General features: G+C 43.3%; 1 protein-coding gene across 6 annotated transcripts in view; it reads left to right on the top strand.

Annotated features, from left to right (window-relative positions):
• The window catches only part of egr (TNF superfamily member 12 eiger), a 284864-nt gene that overhangs the window by 227893 nt on the left and 32397 nt on the right, over positions 1-24574 (top strand). For 4 of the 6 annotated variants that reach the window (XM_071664136.1, XM_071664133.1, XM_071664135.1 and 1 more), the window contains exons 2-3: positions 13044-13169; positions 16872-16996. In XM_071664136.1, coding sequence (XP_071520237.1) covers positions 13044-13169; positions 16872-16996 — 251 coding nt within the window. Of the gene's footprint in view, positions 1-13043; positions 13170-16871; positions 16997-18662; positions 18711-24574 lie in introns of all 6 variants that reach the window. The other 2 variants (XM_071664134.1, XM_071664137.1) reach the window with 1 other exon arrangement.

Below are 24574 nucleotides of genomic sequence, written 5' to 3'. Positions count from 1 at the left end.
CTTTGCTTGTTTCATGAAGTGTATGAAGACATTCGTTCGTTCTTCAGCTCTTAGAGTGTTTGACAGTTTCAACTGGCTTTAAGATTTCATCAGGTCTCCCCATAAAATTGTCTTGAATCTCTTTCGTATGAAAAATTATCACATTACGACAACTCCTGAGTCATACTTGCTAAAGATGTCAAAGGAAAATGTAGCAATAACATGTTATAAGTTTGGCAATGCAGTTAAACTTTATGCGTCGTCCACCTTGGATATTCGCACACGTTTACCGCCATTCTTCGAGATGAACCGCATGTGGTTATCATACATTTCGCAGAATCCGCATAGCTAACGAGTCAAAACGAGTCTTTAAAATCTATTCTCTGAAACAGATGCTATTCCAAAGCTCCTCCTCCTCCTCTTCCTCAGAATCGCCTTATTAGCGACCGCTCAATGTGCATCACCATGGGTAAATACCCGTTCTTTAAGAGGCAATTACTCTCTTTGAAGAGATCCTCTCATGGTCCACCACAGTCAGCCTAGCTCTTCATCCTCTCCCTAAAAGGTTGGTCGATAAAAGGAGTAGCTAGCTTCAGTAATATATATATATATATATATATATATATATATATATATATATATATATATATATATATATATATATATATATATATATATATATATATATATATATATATAAATATATATATATATATATATATATATATATATATATATATATATATATATATATATATATATATATATATATATATATATATAGTTAATGACATGGCCTTGATTAGGGTATTCATTTGCCCGTGCCATCCCAGCTAACGCAACAAAAACAATGCAGGTTAGACTGACCACACCACATCTTATGATATCGTCCTGTTCCAGTACAGATCAAACCTCTTTTCCTTCTAAGGAAACCGTGGTCCTCTTAAAAGAACCTAGTCATTCTTATGAAACATTCCTCCAGGATGATTCAGAAGAGTCCTGTTCCCCTTGCATAGACCCAAGATGTATGAAAGCCTCCGCCTTACCTTACAAAACACACACACACACACACACACACACAGAAGACTGTTCGTCCCGTAACAACATCTCGGCCTCAAGTTTCTCCCTGCGTCTTGGCCTTTGAAGGCGGGCGCACAAGACGGGGGGGGTTGGCTGTGGCCTCTATTATAGATAAGGCACTTAAAACGCCCATCGGTCAAACGACCCATGCGCCTCAGTAAAAGCTACACCATAGATCATAATGCTCACATAAAATGAATTATCTTCCCTTCTCTCTACTCAACCTCCTCCTCCTCCTCCTCCTCTTATCAAAGATTTTTTCCTTTTCCCTTTCTCCACCTAATCTGAAGCAGAAAATTATTCCTCGACACAGTTACCCCCTTCACCCATCCCTCCTCACTTCCTCCTCCCCCGCCCACAACCTAATCTCATAGCCATCCCCCTCTCCCACCTCCCCCTCGCTCTCCTCCTCCTCCTTTTCCTTCGCCCAACCCACAACTAACCTCTCTCTCTCTCTCTCTCTCTCTCCTCCCACGCCCCGTGCCAGCTGATACTTCCTGCACCTGGTCTATTTTCAACACTTTTATCTATGTTTAGGTCGCTGTGGTGCCCTTACCTCCGGGAGTGGCCCCCCGCCGCCCCACCCTACTTTTTTTTTCTCTATCTTTTTCTTCTTTTTTTTAATGTCTATCGAAAGGCGACGTTGGAGAAGATAGCCAGGTTTTGGAACAACAAGCGGAGTATATAAAAAAATAGAGGGGTCTCTCTCTCTCTCTCTCTCTCTCTCTCTCTCTCTCTCTCTCTCTCTCTCTCTCTCTCTCTCTCTCTCTCCTTTCTCGCGGCCTCTTTACTTCCCCACTCTTCCCTCTGACACACTCTTAGGCTATGCGGCAGCTCATCTGTCGTCACCCAGTGTTCTTTTTTCTAAAGATTTCAGAAGGAGGAATCTTTACCGACGCGCCATCTGCAGGGAAATGCGACATACACGACGGTTGTTCACGACTGAAGGAATGTTGATGATGGTGCTGTGCAAAGTGTAAACTTAGATTTGGGAAGATTTCCTTACATGTGAGAGGGGAAATTCCAGTGACCATCTGTTTCCTAAAACGAACTCTCACAGCTGCTATCCCTGCTTTGTTAAAAGTAGGCCATCCTACGAATCAGAGGAGACGCAGTATAGGCTTCAAGGAAACGCAGTATAGACTTCAAGGAGACGCAGTATACACTTCAAGGAGACGCAGGATAGACTTCAAGGAGACGCAGTATAGACTTCAAGGAGAGGTAGTATAGACTTCAAGGAAACACAGTATAGACTTTAAGGAGAGGTAGTATAGACTTCAAGGAGACGCAGTTTAGACTTCAAGGAAACGCAGTATAGACTTCAAGGCGAGGTAGTATAGACTTCAAGGAGACGCAGTTTAGACTTCAAGGAAACGCAGTATAGACATCAAGGAAACGCAGTACAGACTTCGAACAGACGCAGTATAGACTTCGAACAGACGCAGTATAGACTTCAAGAAGACGCAGTATAGACTTCAAGAAGACGCAGTATAGACTTCAAGAAGACGCAGTACAGATTTCGAACAGACGTAGTATAGACTTGAAGGATACGCAGTATAGATATCATGGGATTACATACCACGTTCTTTGTTTCAGCTGAATTTCAACGATGGGGATCTAAAATAATGACTACCATTATCTTCAGTCCATTCTAACACGTTTCCTTCAGTTCCTATACTTCTTTCACTTCCAAATCCATCGTGTAAATCACATCATATTCTTTTTAATCCTTAAACTGCATTACTCATCTGAAATGACGTTCTCCTTCCGCAAAAAAAAAAGAATATATATATGGAGGTTTTTTTTCTCCATGACAGAGTGTGTGTGTGTGAGTCTGTGTGTCTGTGTGTGTGTGTGTGTCTGTGTGTGTGTGTTACTGAAGAAAAACTCGTAGTAGTAGTGTACTTTCCACCACTATACTGGTGTGGGAGGGGAGTGCTGAGTGGACGAGGAGAGGTCCTGGCTGGGAGACTGGCAGTTCCTCATGGATGTTTTTACACGATGAGGACTATAAGGTTTTCCCATGTGTGATTTTTGGTCTCTGCGCACCTATATACATATCACGGTATACATACCTTAAGGGTTATTATCCACGCGAGATTTCACATATGCCTCGCTATCATCTACATTCTTTTTATATACTTTTATGCATTTGTCATACGCTATGCGCATTATTTACGCATTTACATATCACTTACAGATAGAACGTTCTCTACATAAATGAATAAAAAGAATATATTAGAAATCTAAATTCAATATGAATACGATCAATTTTAAATACCATCACATTACTGGGCTTGTGAATCTGGAGATGCACTTTCCAGCTGTGGTAATAAGTTGCTCGTGACATTTATGGATAAGGAATGGACTCACGTATCAGCTGGGAATTCAAATGAGGGCAGGAGCCACCGAACCTCATAAGAGACATAGATCAATCTCCCGTGATATAATTGCTTAAGTCAGATACGAGATGAGAACTGTACATCACTTGTGTTTAGGTTAGTAAAGAGTCACTTTAACCCCGTCAACTATGAATTACTATGTAATATCTTATGACTTATAATGTAACTGGAATTTCTCACTCGCCAGCGTTTTCAAATAAGATCGATTTTTTAAAGTTATTTTTTCAATTCATTTATGAAATACATGCATATCTGAAACGACTTTATATGATAACATCTTCGGTACACATCCAAGAGGAAAACGGTGCAATCTAATGCTTCACTTGTGTACTGTACCGTAAAGAGAAGGAGAGAGGGTTGGCTAGCACTGAGAACCTGAGGTGGAGAGGCCAAGGGAAGTAGAGACACCATGGTGGTGTACTCAACTCACTGTATGGCATAGGGGCAGCAGGAGAGGCTTCTATCAATATATTGCGCGTGAAGCATCAGTAGAACTGTCACTTACTAAGTTGCACTACTATACAGAGTTCAGATCACGTGAACTATTTTGAATACGTTCATCATTTTCCCTTTGAACAGGACAGAACCACGATTGGGATATGTCCTCTCCCGTGACATGTCGGGTAACATCGAAGAAGCGAATGTATTTCTAAATATAGTCGGTGTGAACAAATGCCAGCTGCTCTGAGCAGGACTGGGGGATAAGTTAAGGCCTTAAGGCCTATGGCAGTGCGGTGGGGTGGAGGGGAGATGTACACTACCCATGTGTTCCACTGACATTTGGATATGATCATATGCTGATAATTCTCGCACATACATCGCTTCTTTTGAATTACGTCTAAAGGGAAAGGTTTCACTCCTCTTTATATATAATATATATATATATATATATATTTATTTATTCATTTATCTATTTCACTCGTGCTCCGTAAATATTCATCCGCTCCGACGCCTGACAAGTCCCCTTTACGCATTTGTCCTACGCGACGTTCGGGTCAGCAGCCAGAGCCTGTAATGTCCGATGGCATCTCCATACGCAAGCTTCAGTCCCGGTAACGTACTCCCCCGAGGCAACAGGCCAACACTCTTGTCTTCTTTTTCTAATGCGGTTTTTACCCTCTTGTAAACAGGTCCTGCCCGCGGGCACGTTCATTATGATCACATAATTGACACCGCCGCGCATATCCTGATAATACCGACTCGATTACGATCAGATAACATCTCCCAGGCAACTTTCCGGCTTGGTTTATTGGCTTGGGCTCCAGCGGTGTTTTATTGACCCGCTAACTGGCTTTATCCTCAGCTTCAGGGACCTTGATTAATGGTTTAACAATACAGTGTCTTCGGGCTTTATCACCCGGCAGAGTGGACGTAATGAGGCAAGATTAACCCTCATTAGGTCTTGTTCCTCTTGTACACTTGTAAATATCTGTTTCAGATAAATGGAATTCAGTTTTGTTGCGAGACACTGACATTGCCTCACCGTCAACCTCAACAGTTTCTGTTTTGAACCTCTGCAGGAGTCGACTTGTGTCTATATTCTTGCTTGGCCAACCCGTCTAATTCCTTATCTCGTTCTCGATGCCTTCGTCCTCTAAGAGACGTATTTGAGAACCCCGTCCAGAGCTCATCTCTAATACCATTTCGCTGTCCACTCGATATTCCAAGTCCAGTTTTGTCTTCCAGTTTATATAGCGTCTTTGTCACATTTCTTGCTTTCTACGTTCCTCATCCAAAAACATTCTTTCCCCCGTCCCCTTCTTCCTCTCCCCCTAGCCAGCGAACCAATTTTTCTCCCCCTTGCCAAAATATTGACCCGGGTGACATTAATATCGGCGCTGAAACACGTTGCTCTCAAGTTAATGAACGTGTGAAGGTCTGGTTGTGAGTACCAATATTTTCATAATGTTTCTTCATATTCATCTCCTCTTTTTTTCCCCTCTTGCTTCACTTCTTATATTACCACGTAGATAATTCATGCCATATCATCTCCGTTGCTATAACCCGTAAGATGCTCAACTTGGCGATGGAGAAGATGATCCTCCATCACAATAATCCATCGTTCTACAAGCACTTAATGTGACAAGCCTGGGGACGGAGGTAAAGGTTCTTCAGCTCATCACCTAACCAGAGGCAAGAGATGTTTTCATCAGTGGAGGGAACTCCGTCAGTTTGTTTGCTGGTGTTGGGAGTGCGTCACCCAGCCGTGCCCTTGCCTCTCCCAGAATAACATTTGTATAGGTACAGTAGACAGGACACACACACACACACACACACACACAAACAAACAAAAATTATATATATATATATATATATATATATATATATATATATATATTGGCTATTCATTATATGTAAAATCTTACCAATGTTGCCACTGGCCTACATAACACTGTTTTTACTCATGTCTAACCGGCCCTCCTTCCCCAACACCCTAAGTCAAAAGTTAATAAGCAATGTGGTGGCCGTCGCACGGATCTTTCTGTGTCTCTTTATATATATATATATATATATATATATATATATATATATATATATATATATATATATATATATATATATATACGTGCAGCCATGGTAATGAGGTCCTTCATCATAGACCCTTTCATATCTCGAAGCGTTCAAGTGTTGTGTTATACGCCCACCTCGAATCCTCCTCTGATAACGTGCATAAACGCATCGTTGTGTCGACGAAATAGGAAATTCCCTGGGAAGTGAGGCGTGGGGGAGAGTATGTAAACGATGTAATGCGAGGAGGACTTTTAGAACACTGGGAGAAAATCTGCTGGAGTGGAGTCCCGCAGGGAAGTTTGCTCGCACAGAAGTTAATTCATGGATGAACGACATCCAGAAAAGCTGGCTTTATTACACCTTATATAACCAGCTGGTACAGGAAGACGGTGGCTCTGGGAGTGGTTACATAACCTTACACAAGAGACGCCCGCTTATCCTGAGATGATGAACTTGACTCCCCCACCACCCACCCTGCAGGCGGACGACCGAGTAACCAGATACACAACTCAGGCGTCCCGAAGCCTTGAGGAGGAGTTGGGAGTGGGAGAGGCAGTCTCTCCCTCCCTCCCTAGGTTCAGCCGAGGTAGGTCCAGAGGAGGAGGAAGAAGAAGAGGATGAGGAGGAGGAGGAGGAAGAGGAGGAGGAAGAGAGTGAGGGGTGGCCATGAGTGTAAAGGTGATGCTTGAGGGCCGTGATGATGGCAAGGATAGGTGTGAGGGCGGGGGTTGGGTGGGGACTCGGGAGTAAAGCTCCTGCCAGACGGCGGGTCATGAATACCCATCAAGGTATTGGGGTTGGTGGGCGTAAGGTAAACTCACGCGCAGCCACGTACGCACATATAGGTACGCACGTGACTTGTCTAAACACACATACAAAATGGAGTCTCAAGAAGCGTAATACTATCTTCTCATGCGGTAAAAATAGGTACTTACAGGTATACACAAACACACATACCGCCTCACACATATAAATGGTCAGGCCTATGCGTATCTTATATTTCCACACACACACACACACACACACACACACACACACACACACACACACACACACACACACAAAAGATGAGGACAAGGCGAGTGAAGACTCAAAACTGTGTCGTAGATTCATCTTGATAAACCTCACTGGTAGTGAAAGAGCAGCTAATTAGGCTGAGGGATTTACAGGGGACAGTTGAAGAAGAAGAAGAAGAAGAAGTGAAAAGATTCAATAAACCTGAATACCAAGTTCGAAAGTATATTCTCGGTGGACGACACTATAATCCCCAAGACTAATGGGACAGGCAGGAGGAGGAGGAGGTCATGGTTATTGCTATGAAAGGCATAAGTAGGCTACTGGGAGACTTTCGTCCATATATGGCGCATGGTCATGGCGAAGCCTCGTCGTATGCAGCGAACAGAAAGACTTGACGGGTCTCTTGAAATGCTGCTTAATAGATCTGCCTTCTGGCAGCCTACGAACACACACCACCCTTCTCTAATCCTCTTTTGTCCTGAGGTTAACAACACAAATTGGTACGTGAACTACGAGCTGGGTTACTGGGAGATGCGAGAGAATATGCAGATATGCCCGCCCTGGAAGTGAGAGGAGTGAAGGGAGACTTTTACTGGCAGCATCAAGATTGTTTACCAAATCTACGACGTCAACAGCGATTTACTTCTTTGAGAAAGAGATGCAAAGAAAAACCAATGATAATGATAACAAGAAATATAGCTATAGATATGTTAAGACGTGAGGATGTACATTTACGGTAAGAGAGTTGTGGGTTAACACACACACACACACACTCCCACCCACCTACACATACAAACACAAGGCTGGAAACCTTTAATAGTACAACTCTTGGGAGACTAACAAAAAAAAAAAAAAAAACAATCGAGTTCTATCTCTTCTTAGAGATTTTTCTTTTTAAGTGAATAGAAAGTTTTCTATGCGGATTGGACCATGGAACACGTCAAGTACACATATTCCAGAGGTTAGAGAATCAAACACGAATCTCCTTCCATGATGCTAAGTTTATGAATGAAGTATAGAGCTCTTGATACTATCATGTACTGCATCAGAAAATTATGATTGACACGGACGAACACAAGCCATAATTACGTCGTTAAAAACTCTCACAGATTACCTAACACATACCGTATCTACCACGGGAGAAGTGTGTGAAATATCTTGACACGATTATACCAGGTGATGTAAACAGTCTACAGAGCACAATAAATAAACCATTACCTCACGAATGACGCGGTTGGCTGGAGCCTTCAAAAACCACCAAAACTGGTGATGACACTCCCTGGAGTATTTTCATACTGCCTAGAATAGAATACTAAAGTGTGCCAACATCTTCGAAGGAGGGCAAAAACCAGTGAATGGCAGTATGTGGCCGGGGGGAATTCACAGCTTGTACCTGCTGTCAAAAAGTCCAAAACGAATGGAGACACCTGGATGCGATCCGGCTTCTTTCTCTTTGCATCTTACGCGAGACAGTCGTGCCATCATGGTTTATATATACGGACACCTCTACAAGACCTGGTGACCTGATTTCATTATCTGAGGAAACTTTCGCAGTTTGTCATGACGCATGGACGGATTTTGTAGTCCAGAGGTGCCAATGATTAGGTTCTCTCATGGGTTCGATTCCAGTACCTAGCTGTTCATTTTTCCCTCTGAGGTTTGTCTTGTCTAATTAACGGATTCGATTAACTCAAAAGCGTTAATGAGATGTCCTTGATTAAGGCATTTAGTTTCCCCGTATGACCTGAGATGAAAGAAAAATGGTACGACGAAAGATAAAAGAAAATGGATAAATACACAAAAAAAGAAAAGGTGCGTGTGATCGTCATTGCTATAGTGGGTACGTACTCTGGCAAGCGGCGGACTCAAATAGCCTGACTGATTAGAGGAGCAGATTGGCCCCTGGCCGAGCTGTGAGGGAAGTGACGAACCTTCGGCATCGACGCAAGACGAACCCTTGAACCCGAGGGTGACGGGGACCTTTGCAAGTCGACAATTGGTCCAACGTCTCGCCAGAATTACATTAGGGAAGGTCGTAAAGGGAGAGCAAGGCTAAGAAGTGGAGTCCCGTAAGTTAAGAAAGCTCCTTCCCCATGTGCTGATAAATCAGGTAATCACACACACACACACACACACACACACACACGAAAATTAAAGTGCCAAGGGAGTAGAAAGGGACATATATCGTACCTCTCTTTAAGAGAGAAGACTGGGATGATGAGCTAAACTACAGACAGCTTTCCCAGACGATCGTACAACTGGAAAAAAAAAAAACAATAAGTGATGGCATGACTTGTTGCAGAACAGAAACTACCTAAGTGAGACACAGCATTGTCTGAGGGATGAAAGCGGTCACATGTGGCGAAACGTCTCAGATTTCTACGAGAAAGTGAGCTCCGTCTTATGTGATCTACCAGACTCTGTTGGATTCTGATCAGAGAGAGAGAGAGAGAGAGAGAGAGAGAGAGAGAGAGAGAGAGAGAGAGAGAGAGAGAGAGAGAGAGAGAGAGAGAGAGAGACAGACAGACAGACAGACAGACAGACAGACAGACAGAGAATAAAAAGACTTGGTTTGGTTACATTAGCATCACTGCTTGGGAAGTGACAGGCAGGTAATAATGCAAGGTAATGTTAAGCAATATTGTGAATCCCATTTGCAGAACAACAGGTTTGGGTGATAATACAATCATTTGTGTCACATCTTGATTCTTATTACTTGTCCAATATCACTCTTATTTTCTTTGTTTTCCTCTTCACCCTCCTCATCGTCAAGAAGGCCATCACTTATCATCATCAAAACTGCCATCAATGTCATTATCCTCAACACTCATCAAGTATCATATTCATCATTTTCATCACAGTCATATTCATCATCATCTTGATCAGAATCCACACCATCGTCAATCTCATCATCATCATCATCATCACCATCACTATCCCTATCACCACCAATCCTCCATCACCAACATTATCATAAACGCCAACAACATCAAATCTCCAACATGATTACTACCACCACCATCATCAGTGCTGCCGTCACCTCCACCACCACCAATCCTCCAACACCAATGTTACTAACGTTACAACCAACGAATCTCCATCACCATCGTCGCTGCCGAGACCGCCACCAATCCTCCACCACCAATCCTCACCATCACTGCCTCCACCAGCGTCGCTGTCACCACCATCACCGGGGCCATTTTACTCCCATCAGCATTACAACATTATCCCAAAGGTGGTCCAGGGCCACAGCCACCCAGGCCTCAGAGCAAAACCCAGGACCACCGTGGCATTAATGTACAGCATAAAATATTCCCATTACAGGGGTACATGAGGCTACACTCTCCAGCAATTAATATCTGATCATCCTGGTCCCCCTGAACGAATATTGATGGAGCTGCTGGGTGACGCACGGTCGCTGTTACAGTGAGGGAGTTATGGTCCAATTTTCATCCACTTTTTCCTCCATATTTTACGAACGTCATATCACTTTCCAGCGGCTGTTTGAGCTCCCGCCTTCTTCTTCTGAAACCTTTGCCCAACCGCGACGCTGCCGTATTTGTCTGGGCAACGTACCTGCCTCTAAACGGGCCAGTGTGTTCAAAATCAGACGTACCATCGACACATCAGGACTTCTTATAACTACAAAGAGAGATTACGTCGAACGCAGATTAATTCAGATATCCACATCACGTATATCTAAGTCTTCTACATACACATACGGGTCGAGTCCCATCCTATCCGCCCCTTTCCCTGTATTCCCCGCAGATCTCTGGATGGTCATACGAAACTTCCCTGTAGTCCACTCTGACTCTACCCTCACATAACGGGTGGAGATTCCACGTGGACACTCACACCTCACTACCCATGTCGATACCATGTGGGTACGTATGGATCCACACGGGTGTGTGGTGCCTTTCGCCGCGTGGATAAAGGACCTCTATCTACGTGGGAGGTGGTTTTGACGCGAGGATGTTGAATCATTAGCCGCATGTGTGTGTGTTGGGCCGCTGATCTCGCGGACACTGAAGCTTACAATGAATTACGCAGGTGAACATTTTTTGACAAGTGGGCGTTGTTGAGCCACTCTCCACATGAGTGTTGGGGCTCCACTTAACCACATGGCAGCACTGAAGATTCACAATCAGTCCTCTGGATATTAAGTCTCTATGTACACGTAAATTTTGACTGTGTAAAAAATGATTGTCTTTGGATACCAAGTGTTTATCCACGTAGATTCTGACTGTATAAACAGTGATTTGTTTGTCTTTTGATATTTAGTCTTCATCCACGTAGATTCTGAGTGTATATAAAGATTTGACTTGTTTATCCACACGGATGTTATCCCCTTCGCTCAGTAAGTGTTAAAGCTTAAGCCACGTGGATATTAAACCTTTAGCCACGTGGGTAATAAACCTCTAGCCAAGTAGGGGAGCGGGGTATTAAACCTTTAGCCATGGAGGTGTATTAAACCTTCAGACACTTGGATGTTAAACCTTGAGCCACGTGGGTATCAATCCTCCAGCCAAGTGGGGAGTATTAAACCTTTAGCCAGGTGGGTAATAAACCTTTCCCCAAGTGGAGGATATTAAACCTTCAGACACGTAGGTATTAAACCTTCAGCCAGCTGGGTATCAAATCTTTACTTAAGATATGTTCAGCTCATGGATTTTGGGGCTTATGGTTGATACCTCGGCTTTTGAATTTCTCTCGTCCTAGAGGTGAATGAACTACACTGTTCTAACTTTATCTAGAATGAAGTTGGTTCCTAGAGTTACATAATTGTCAACCTGCATCTAGGAGGGATGGTCATGACAGAAAATAGTATGAAGTAGGCAGAGCTATATTCTTTGTGAGAAATTATTTCCTTCTTGACATTTAGTCCAAACTTTAACTTTTTAAGATTACTTTCAAATAGATAAATGCGTTCCCATATATCTGTTTAGTTACCGTGGTTGGAAATTCCCAAATGATTTCGTGAGAACACATAAATTTACCTGAAGGTTTTCTCCGCATTTTTTCTTTTTCTTCCTTCGTAAAAATGTCACAGGCCTCTCGTAAAGAATTTTTACTTCAGAGGCCTATCGCTCACCCAAGGCAGTTATTTTAATGTAAATAAAGAATAAGTTAAAGAATAGTATGTTGAATTTTGACAACCATCCGGCTGAAAGTATACAGTTGCGGTTAAATGAATAAATAAATGAATGAATGGTGTGTGTGTGTGTGTGTGTGTGTGTCCATATACATCCATCATGATATATCTCCTTATCATATAGCCACATCCATTCATCATATATGCATGTCTATTTTCCTCGCTATAATCAGATCCATTTGCATATATATATATATATATATATATATATATATATATATATATATATATATATATATATATATATATATATATATATATATATATCATAGCCGCTTCTCATCGCATCTACCCATTACTTCAGGACCATACTGGACCTATCATTTAAGTGTATTCATACGAGTCATTTCATCCAACAACACCCTCACAAAAGGCTGTTTACACTGGTTTTTCTTTACGATTGTGGTAAAATGGTAAATTCAACTCATGACCTTTTATGCATCATTCTTGACCTTATATGACTACCACTAAGCCATACACCCCCAACGGTTCGAGTTTGTCTATACAACAGTTGAGGTCTTCTTACATCTAACTGTCATTTAAAGATAAATCTATTATTGAAGTCAGTCCACCTATTATCATTCGTCCCTCTTTGTCTGTTATTAGAAAATGTAAGCCCCTACCTCCCTACCTACCTACCTACCAGCTTTCGAACTCTATTTTCCATATGTGTTTATATATTTACCAATCGATCCTATCAAGATCAACTTATCCCTTATCAATTACTGCATTCCAGTGTCTGTCACTGTAAACCATCTACGTGTCAACCATTTACCACTTACATATCACTGTATCCCAATGTCTTATGTACTATTTCCCTTAATATCCAGGTCCTCGTCACTGCCTAACGTGTTATTTGCAGAAAGATGAACTCACGTGTCCTCTCTTCCTCTCTCCCTCAGCTTGGACCGTACGAGGAGCTGACACTCCAGCGGGTGGTGAGGAAGAAGCGACAGGCCAACAGCATAGACGAGAGCACGCAAGCCGCCGTGCCCATCTACGAACAAGCCTACGGAATCGATCTCAAGGTCAGTCAGTCACTCAGTCACGGAGGGGAGGTCACTCTGGTTATGGCTCGTCGAGGTTGACCAGAGCAACATGAGGTCACATGAGGTCAGCCTCATATCGGTACTACCATCTAATCATCTGTGTCTCAGAGAGATGAGTCTGAGGGAGGTCAGCTGAGAAGGGTGGGGGGTGTGTCATCTTTAATGCACGTGTCACCGGGATAACCTCAGAGACAGAAGGTCGAGGGATCAACCATTTGTGTCACGTGTTTGAAAGGAAGGGTCGGTACCTCAGGGAGTCACCTGGGAGCTTTTGTCTTAACGTTGACTTAAAAGTCAACGTGTCACAAGGTAAACCCTTAATGGCCAATGTGTCAAGGGGGTAATACCTAAAGGTCAGTGTGTGTGTGTTAAAGGATTAACCTAAAGGTCAATATATCCTGGGGTCAACCTCAAGGTTAAACAGTCGCGAAATCATGATCAAGGTCAGTTTGTCAATTGTCAACCTAAAGGTCATTCACTGTGAATCGGGGTCAACCTAAAGATCACTGTGTTACGAGGTCATTCTCGAGGTCAGACATTCACAGAGCTGGTTTCAAGGTTATTTGCCACACCCTGAGTATAGCTTTAGGCGAAACGGAGCCTATAATCCCTAAACGACTTGGGACTTTTTACCTAGTCATCAGAGCCTTTTCAACATGAGGAGGCTTAGAGACCCACAGCCAAAAGACCTCTATGGCCTTTAGTCGTTACTTCTTCAGTGGCCTGTGCCAGGGTAATACCACGAAAGAGGACGTAGGGTTGGATTCTCGTTTCAAATGAGAGAGACCAAGGTCTTTGTCTCAGAGGATCTGCTTCACTGGCATCAAGTCACAAAGAAAACGTTATTACATCGCAGGATCAGGCTGGAGGTATGCACGTCGTGGAGTTTGCTCACTGTAAATACCACTGTGTAAGAGGTCAGCCTATGGCTGAGGCATCAGGGGGCAAATATAGAGTCGAGCTCAATGTCAGCTGAAGTTTACCTCAGGGATCTATGTGTAACTGACTCGTCTTGAAAGTTAATGTCAAGAAGTCATCTGGAAGTCATGTATCAGTGTCAAGGTCACTGTCTCGATCGGTCAACCGCGGTCATCCGTGGGGTTTGACGTCGAGATCCGGCGAATCACGAGTTCATCTTAAGGGTCAGCGTGTCATAAGGCCAGCAGCACACCTTATGGTAAAGGTCAAGGTCAATTTCCTCGTTTCACTGTGTCAGGAGATAACCGATAGGTTCTCTCTGTCATGAATTCAACCCCAGGTCCTCTGCCAGATGGCCTTATACTCTAGTACCACAGAAATGCTGCATCATAGCCATAACACTACTAGATGTCCAGGAGCATCGTCAAATATTAACTGAAAGTAAAACTCAAATAATTCTTTAGAGAATGCGTCAGTAAAGATATTTTTTCTTCCTTCTGTGATAAGATGGAATGCTTTAAACTTCAACTCTGTCGAGTATATATTCGGAGCCAAAATTGTCCCAAGGACGAATCATTTCTAAGTATAACTGGCATAACTGAGCAGAGGAGAAGAATTTTCAGCGTCTGTTTTTAAAACGCAGACTTAAGCATTTGTGTGCTGTGGGGGTTGCCAATATGGGCCAGACACAACGACGATGCAAAGTGAGTTTCTTGCAAAGACCAGTGGAGCCAAAGATCCGCCACCGGAGATGGGGAAATCGTTGAGGAGAATTAGGAAAATCAATAAGAAAAAAATGGATTTTGAAAAACGTTAGACTTAATCAGGCTATCTCCTACACACGCAGAAATCCCACCATAATCCGAATATAAAGAAATACGACGTACATCGAGAGAAAATGAAGTAGAGTTGAAAGAACTGGAAAAATGCACAGAGAGTAAGAGAAAGCAGAGAGCCTTCAGGAACACCCTGTCGATAGACTGAGAAAGAAGATTTGATCCATCTTCAATTATATCTATGAATCTGAAGAAAATTGGAGAAATGAGGTAGCGAAGGACGTACGCCAAAATAGGGATGCTTGGAGGTCAGAACACTCACCCAAACCCTGACAAAGGGTGATCATCGCCCTCAACCACACCCTACGCAAAATTTTCGAATCATCGTAACGACAAAAGATCCACCAATTCTCTCGCAGATGACGATCAGAGACTGGTAACACTGATAATGAAATCGCCAATAGGTGTCGTCTTGCGAAAGTCATATCGTTAATCAGACTGGAGACTGCGAGATTCTAAATGTTCATTGGAGACGATAAATGATAAGATGCTGACTTTAGGGCCAATAAAATTCGATGCAGTATGACGGGAAACTGAATGCCTAGAGTGTTCACCTTCCCTTTGGAATGGTCTGCACCGTAGCATGTGTCTAATATGCAGGAAAAGTCTTAACTTCTAAATATGTGAGGGGAAAAATAAATCAAGTGCAGCTGCAAGTCAGAGGAACACATTTCCTTAAGACAGAAAGAAGCAGGTTATCCTGTCCATATGTTATGCTTTTGTCCAAGCCTACGAGAGTTTGCTGGACTGCAAGGAAAAAAGTTTATAGGTAAGGGACATACGATTTCTAAATGGTGGTTGAAATAAGGAAGCGCTGGTCCCATCCAGAGTGAACTTTTAGGGAAAAATAATCATAATAATGGGTTAATATATGTATACATGAGAAGAGGTTGACAAAGAGGATTTGTGTCAGATGTGAAGGGGACAAGGAAAAGATGGAGACCAAATCAAAGACGGAAGAATGGAGTGAAAAAAAAGTGAGTGATCGGGGCCTGAACATGCAGGAGGGTGAAAGGCATGCATAGGATAGAGTGAAATCTAACAATGGAGTGAACCAAGGGATGTGAAGCGGCCAGGGGAAACTATGGAGAGAACTATGGGGAATGTATTTCGGTGCACTGCACATGAAACTAGAAAATGGATGTGAATGAATGCAGCCTTTCTTTGCCCCTTGCGCTACATCGCTAACGCTTTATATGGCGAACAAGTGTAAAATATATATCATAATCCTAGCCTCAGTGTTGCTCTTAAGAGTATCATCTGTCGCTCTTCAAAGCCGTACCACTTTGGATCTGACTAAGATTTGTGTATTTGCTTAAAGTTAGTTCTCCGTTAATCTTTAGCTACAGGGTATACTGTCAGGTGATTGTGAATACCCATAAAAAAGTGTTTTCTTTTATCATATAAACAAAGATCAAAATCAATGTTACGTATATCAATATTCCATCAACATCATTATGTTCGAATGATTTATTCTTGCATCTAAAAATACCAGTCAAATATCAACATTAGTGCTTATCTAGGTCAGTGCTCCCTCCCGACCTGGACAATTATCCCATCTTCTCCCTGGGTAACATTGCCTGGATCGCTGGTGTTACCTTGGATCGATATAGCTAACTCAGTCTCGTTCCTCTTGGGTTATTAACTTAGATGAATCAAACGCGTTACCTCTCTAACTTAAGAAGTATTTCTAGTCATGTTTTCCTTTTTATTCCATGAACCACAGTCAGTAATGTTCTCCTCCCTCTCTAACCCAAGACCTATATCGTCAAACCAAGCTCCCCCTCAAACCCATGACCTATATCGTCAGTCATGTACCCTTCTCTAAACCCATGACCCAAATCGTCAGTCATATCCTCTCTAACCCATAATCCATCATCAGCCACATTCTCCTCCCTAACCCACGACCTATCGTCCTCTCTTTCAGGGCCGATCCAACTCCGAGGGTCTGCGGCTGTACGAGTCCCTTCAGGCAACCAATGGTAAAGGCGACCCGACATCACCAGAGGTGACGCTCGAGTCTACGGATTCACCCATCAAGCCTCACCACAGGTAAGTCGAGCTGGGACTGGTGGACGGGACACCATGGTTAACGAGACCATCTCTTTTTTTCTTCTTTTGGAAGGTGTGAACTGCTATGGACGGAACCAGCGCCTGGCGTTAAAAGAAGAATAAAAAAAAAAGGCTGATATATTAGGTGCGTGTACGGGGACCAGACGATATATCGATGACCATGGTTGACAATAGAGGTTGAGGCGATTTTTGATGACGTGAGGTTTAAGATCAGTATTATTTCTGTGAAGCGATAGCTTATGGTGTCAGGTACACATCATGCCGCCTAGAATACCGAAACTTTACATATATTAATATATATATATATATATATATATATATATATATATATATATATAAAGACAAAAATATTAACTGACGAAAGGAATCAGTTTAATGAGTTTCTAGAGATCAATTTAATGTGTAGCTAAAGAACAATGATAGCTCATACCTAGGGATTATAATGACAAGACTTACAACAGAAATCATATGTGGATTAGAAATCAGTAAAAAGATATAGGTTTCAAACCCGTACTGCAGGAAGTGACATTCTGAATCAGATCACTAAAAAGTATTCCCGCTGGGAGTGGAATGTAGAGGCGTCTGAGACATTCGACTATCAAAACCTCTCATGGCGTACAACAACTGAACAATGTAGACGCCTCGTAGAACGCTCATCAAGGCGCTGTCGTACACGAAAGGGACATTACTAGAGAGAGTTCTACACCTGTCGTGTGTCGCTGTGAGACGGGGGGGGGAGACGTTCCGATCCGTTGGTGCTGGGCAGAGTCCAAAACCTTGACCCGTCTTTATGCAGAGGTCGCGAGACAAGTTCCACCAAGGCCCTCCCGAGAGAAATACAGTCTCGTCGTTCTTGAGACGAACGTGAGAAAATGCCGCCTATTAGTAGCCTGTTGTAGTTCCTCTGAGGGTTTATGATTAGACTGGGAAGTTACCAGCACTCGCCCAGTTGTCGTCTGGCGGCACGCAACATTCGTCCCGAGACTAAATTCTGAGGCGATAAGCCGAAGAACCGTGTGTCTGTGGTGCGGGCGCGTTTTGTCTACAGCTCGTGTTACCCACCGAGTCTCACCAACAACACACACCGGGAGAGCTTCCACGCGAGAGGGTAATGATGAAGGTGACATGATACAAACTGTGCTAGGATGGTAAGTATTTGCTAAACCTGACACAATACTTTTATATGTGATATATTAGTATACTCCATATACTTCATATACTACAGTCTTCATACATAGGTGAAAGGTTAGGGAGTTTTCTATCCCATCTTGTAGACTTGACGTAGATCTCCGAGATACAGATGGATTTCTTCAGTAGAATTTCATGAGGATCTTCATTTATGCCATTTAAACATCATTCTTTTTTTACATATAAACTATATAACGTAAGTTACAAGATCATAGGAGTGATAAATGGCTTCTGTCAGTATATGTACGTACATATAACCACTTACTGATTCGATTTAATCAATCATAGTGACGTTAAAAAATTAAGTGGAGCTCTTGTCTTGTAATGAACAATTACACTCAACTTTTCCAATAGGTTCACAATGTTTCATTAATTTTTCTTTAAATGATTATATCTCACCTGCATCGTCCACGAACATGTTTCAACCCTCATTTTCCATCGGCTCTCCCCTTTATAGAGACGGTCTACTGGATCCCACTGGCTCCATCGTGTTCCCACTGAAGGAGTAAGTGTTGTAGATGAACGTGCTGTAGTGTGTCACTACTAATCGCGTAAAAGCGCTCAGCCTGGCTTATGAGCAGCGTGTGCATAGTAACCACAACGAGCTCAGCTGATTCCCAGCAATGATGTTCTTCGTGTTGCTTTCTTCTGTTTTCTAATAAGACTTCTGTTTGTTTAAACGTTTTTTCCTGTTCTTTATTCTTTTTTTTTGTATTGTTCTTAAGTTTATTATAGACTGAAAAACTTGTCGTGTATGAAGTGGTGTTGTTCTTCACCGACATTTGGAACTTGATGTGTAAGTTCGTCTTGTGTGCCGTCTTGTGTGCCGAGATTTCTTGTTTTCTACAGTCTTTTACCAGTGAAATCATCATTTTTCGCTTTTTTTTCACTGGTGAGTTACGTATGGAGCGGAGAGGATATACATTTATCTTTCACTTTACCGCATCATCATGAACAGTGATTCAATACTTTGCTGTATACTTTGAGAGAATAACAGTACAACTTCCACGGAACTGGTGGTGGTGGTGGTGGTGTTGCTGTTCTGTCGTGGGCGAGTGACCAGATCTGTGCCGCAATGCAAGATCTACTGTGGCACGTCTTCATAAACGTCACTCCTCATCTTCACGGTCGTGACTTCCAACTCAGCTGGCCTCTATCTCCTCCTCCCTCCAACTGGCGGATGCCACTGCATGACCAGGAGAGGTAGGAACCAGGATGTGGAAGATCAAACCGCCAGTGATAGCCGTGGTTCCAATTACTTATTTCCGTACAGATGTATATGAGTAGGGAGGTCATGGGGTCAGCTGCTGCAGGTGTGTCATACTTTCGCCCCTTCGAATGGTGTCGCACCTGCGCTCGCTAACTAGACACGATCGGGCCCCTCACTGGCAGAAAAGGGAGCATGACGAGGTAGGGGGAAGTGAAATCATCTGTGCTTTGTAAGTTAGGAAGGGAAAGCAGGTTTCCTTCATCCTCCACGAAGGGGAAAGCAGATCTAATTTATCATACACGAAGTAAAAAGTATATCTGCTTTGTCATCCACGAAGTAGAAAGCACATCTACTTTATCATCCATAGAGGAAAGAGTTGATCTTTATCACCCACAAAGTAGAAAGCCTATCTACTTTATCATCCACAAAGTTGAAAGAATATCTGCTTTATCATCCACGAAGTAGAAAGCAGATGTACTTTATCATCCATAGAGGAAAAAGTAGACCTTTATCAACCATGAAGGAGAAAGCAGATCTACTTTATCATCCACGAAGTAGAAAGCAGATCTACTTTATCATCCACGAAGTAGAACGCAGATATACTTTATCATCCACGAAGTAGAAAGCAGATCTACTTTATCATCCACGAAGTAGAAAGCAGATCTACTTTATCATCCACGAAGTAGAACGCAGATATACTTTATCATCCACGAAGTAGAAAGCAGATCTACTTTACCATCCAAGAAAGGAGAGCAGATCATCCTGAAGCAGATCTACTTTATCACCCCAACCGTTCATCTATATCTCTATACATCACAAGTAGAGGGAAAGAAGTAGATCGACGTACTATATAGAGGGTGAGGGAGGGGGGGCGACATGTTTTCAATGGACTGAACCAGGGCAGATGAAGTGGTCAAGCTAAACCATTCGGTTACTCTATGTAGGGTTCGGCTGTGGATGATAGGACCCACATCATATGTTGTAGAAAAGCTTTCATTACTATGTCTTCACCGAGTACTTTGCCCATGTCACTGTCTCCATGCCTTCTACCTTCATGAATTCTCGTGTTAACTCACGAACACGAACAGATTGAAAACAACAACTGTTGGCAGCTTCTCTTAAGAACAATGATACTTCATCTATGTTGGGATGAAGGGACTGAATGTGCATATATGAGCAACTATTCGCTGAAAAAAAGGAAAATCCCTTGATGGGAATAGGTACAAATGACCACGATCATTAACACCATTCACCAACAGTTCTAGCATTCAAGATTACCACCTATAACATCTACAATCACCAACAGTTTGAATATTCGTCTACCATCACCAACAAAAAGTGCAAAAGTCGTGAATATGAGCCACAATCACCGACCCTGGCTTTGAAGGTCATTCGCGTCGACTACGTCAGACAAAAACACCATTCAACACCTCCATCATCCACCAGGTTTATCTTGACCAGTCACCAACAACCATCCAACACACACAACACCGTCCCCACCAGCCACCACCATCACCAACACTCGTAAGAGTTGTGACACCAATCTCCCGCTGGTTCTACGATTACCGAATGAAAGGACACCTGAAGGAGAGAACCCCCCTCGGCTTATTTCCTCTCCAGGAGGGTGATTAACGACCCAGATGGCAACCAGCGGGTTATTTTCAGACCAACCCGGAGCAGAAGACTCAAGTCATTAACATCTCAGCGTATAATTTTGGCCCAGGATACAGGAAGGAAAACACCCATTACGTGAATTTTCATATCCTGATCGTTTTGTTTTCCCAGGATGTCTCGAAACCACTCGAGAATAGGAAATGTAGAGGTGGCTCATTAGCGTGTGATTTCGAACCACGTCTCAGAGAACTGAATCACTAGTAGCACCCTGTCGTGCAGGCAGCTCGGATGAAGTACTCAAGCATATCATTTAGGACGGGTGCTTCAACTAAACGTCTGTGTTCGAGCTAAAAACTCAACACTTATGAAGCGTCTTTTAAAGATTCATGGAATGAATATGTTATCATTGAATTGGTTCATTTCCCGAGCATGATGAATCTCTTGGTCAGATGGGTGTGATTTTGAAGCACCTGCTTCAAGAACGGAATCTAATCTTTCTATGATTTCTTCACGATACACGTAAATGCAGGGAAGGGAGATCAGTCAGTCGCACCATGAGATTCATATTGAGAAAAAACATATACACAGAAAACTGATAAGCCAAAGGAAAAAAAAACAAGAATAAAAGCTACTTGAAATTGGAGTCTCGTTTGGAGATGATAGTAGAGCACGCCTGGCTGGATGTGGGACAATTAATACCGTATAAACAGCTCATCAGATGGACGCTCACCCACCACACGGAACGCTTCCCTAACACCCAACAACCAATCGCATAGGGAAAATTCCCTGCGGGGACAATACGTCGCGAGGGCATATGCCAAAAGTGTAGTTCATTTCCGCTTAAGAAATAGCACAAGAGAGACTACGAGTTACGAAGAACGAGTCGTGGGAAATGAGAGAGAGAGAGAGAGAGAGAGAGAGAGAGAGAGAGAGAGAGAGAGAGAATTCCACCATGAGGTTAGGTCACGCTTATGCTTAGTTCTACAGACGGCAGCATCGCCCTCTTCGCCTGTGTTATCACAACTGCAACACACAACTATAAAAGTTACAACAAAGCATAACACAAACTTTTAGGTAGCCTTGTTATGAACTCTGACATAAACGCAACTTTAGGTAACCTAAATTAACGCGGACATAACGCAGCTTTAGGTAACTTGAATTAGCTTTTTAGACATAAACGCAACTTTAAGCAACCTAAATTAATTTAGACATAACGTTTGATAACATGAACTAACGCAGATGTAACGCTACATTTGGTAACCCGAATTACCTTAAGACATAACGCAACTTAAAGTAACCCGAATTAACTTAAGATATCGTTCAATGTTAGGTTAAGGGTTTCTGTTCCAATGTGCTCACAACCTCTCCTAGAGCAACAAGCATAAAAACTAAATGTCATATGATCATTTTCCTCAGTGGAAAATTACCTAAGGGTGCCCCGCATCAAGGGGTCAAGAATGGGTCGACTGCGCAGTTTCCGGTGTGGCATGATGATCTGTACATGTGTGCGTGGCCCGTACGTGGCCCGCGTGCGTGGCCCGTGTGTGTGCGGCCCGTGCGTGGCGTGTGCAGTGGCCTCGTGAAACTTCATAATGACTTCCTGATTACCATTCCTTGGTGTGTGTGTGTGTGTGTGTGTGTCTGTGTGTGTGTGTGTGCATATGAGAGAGAGAGAGAGAGAGAGAGAGAGAGAGAGAGAGAGAGAGAGAGAGAGAGAGAGAGAGAGAGAGAGAGACAGAGAGAGAGAGAGAAATTGTGTTTCTAATGCTATTTGTGATTCCTAATTGGTCTCTTAGAGTCTCTTAGAGAATCTCAGACTTGTGTTGCCCCACCGTCTCGTGATCTTCTCCACACACCATCTCTTCATCACCCATTTGTGTATACGTACAAAGATGTCCCGGCCTACGACGGGTGTCATCAACTTATCAATCAGCTCCGAGGGAGGATGAACACCTGGGTTGGCTGTGAGGCCGACTAGCACTCTTTGAACCCTAACCCAGATGGGCCCATGCGTGTCAAACCATGGTCAGCGACGCTAACCTCTGCACCTCGGAAGCCCTGTGTGTGTGTGTGTGTGTGTGTGTGTGTGTGCAGACACCACATGTAAACAAAGTACAATAAATGAACCACATATGACCCGTTCAGAACTCTCAAGAAACGTCTACCACCCAACGCCTCCTCGACAGACTTGGCACCAGCGCTTGAATCCTTCGCCCAAACACCGTGAGTTCGGCCAGGGTTTACCTCTATTTCTAACTCGTCCTCGCAGCCTTCCAGTCCGTCCGTCCGTCCGTCCGTCGCCCGACTCGTCCGTGGACGCTCTGGTGGCTCACAAATTCCACAACAAACGATACCCTTTCAGCAAACGGATAATGAGGATAACATGAATGACTCTGTTAGCAAGATCTTTACATGTGTGTGTGTGTGTCTTTTTTTTTTTTTTTTTTTGTCCCGTGGACGAAGCGCCTTGGGTACAGCTTTTAACCCAGATCGTGGTGGCGGAGGGCAGATTGTGTCCTCGCTCGGGAGATTAACCTACATGTGTATTTATAGTAGGCTGGAAAGACCGACCCCCAACCAGGACCGAATAGTTAGAAGAAATAGGTGCGTGACGCAAAGGGTTATCGACAATGAGTAGTGGCCGGCTCAACTGCTGCTACTTTTGTGTTACTGTGAGGTACCTATTGGCACCGTCTTGAATGGTGCATATGATATTGCTGGTGATGATGGTTCATTCCACGCCACACTTCTGAATCTGGAAGAAACGGTTTGTAATCTAGTGAGCGATTCCGTTCACTGACGCTTGCTAAACTCATCGCAAATCAATTAGGGTCATCAATGTTGCTGAAGTGATGAACATGTTCTCTACCTGTTCTCCTTTCGTGTGTCTTCCTTCTCCCATATATTTCAACTGTTTGTTTTGATACATTTACTCATCTCTGCTATTGTTTATTATTTCCTTTATCAACCTCTTTCTAACCTCTGTTCCTTCTTCTTGTCTGTCTCTTTTATCGTGTTTTACTCTGTCCTATGTTACCACCTCAGTCTTGTCTCCTGCGTCCTCTCGCCTCAATCCTCTGTCTTAAATCTTCTGTCGTGTCTCCCAACTGATGTCGACCTCACTCCTGTCTCTTTTGTACTGTCTTCCCTACCCCCGTGTCCCCCCCGTGTCCTCTCTTCCCTACACCGTGTCCCCCTGTGTCCTGTCTTCCCTACCCCGTGTCCTGTCTCCTCTGTCCTGTGTTCCCCCCGTGTCCTGTCTCTCTCCCCCCCACCTCTGTCCTGTCTCCTCTCCCCTGCCATCCCCGCCCCACACCCTCCCCCTGTCCTGTCCTGGCTCATCTGACCTACGCTGATCTTCGGTCGACATCTATAAACCTCGACCAGACGGGTCGGCGATGGAGCAGCAACCTTTTAATAGCTTCTAGAATAACGGCGGGCCTCAAGTGATTACTTAGCCAGCCTGCAGCATCCCCCTTCCCCTCACATTCCTCTTGCTTCTCTCCCTCTCTTGACTCCCTCGTCCTCACTCTCCATCCTTGCTC

The sequence above is a fragment of the Panulirus ornatus genome, chromosome 8, assembly GCF_036320965.1.
Source record: "Panulirus ornatus isolate Po-2019 chromosome 8, ASM3632096v1, whole genome shotgun sequence".
NCBI classification, from domain to species: Eukaryota; Metazoa; Arthropoda; class Malacostraca; order Decapoda; family Palinuridae; genus Panulirus; species Panulirus ornatus.
This window is presented reverse-complemented; position numbering and strand designations above follow the sequence as displayed.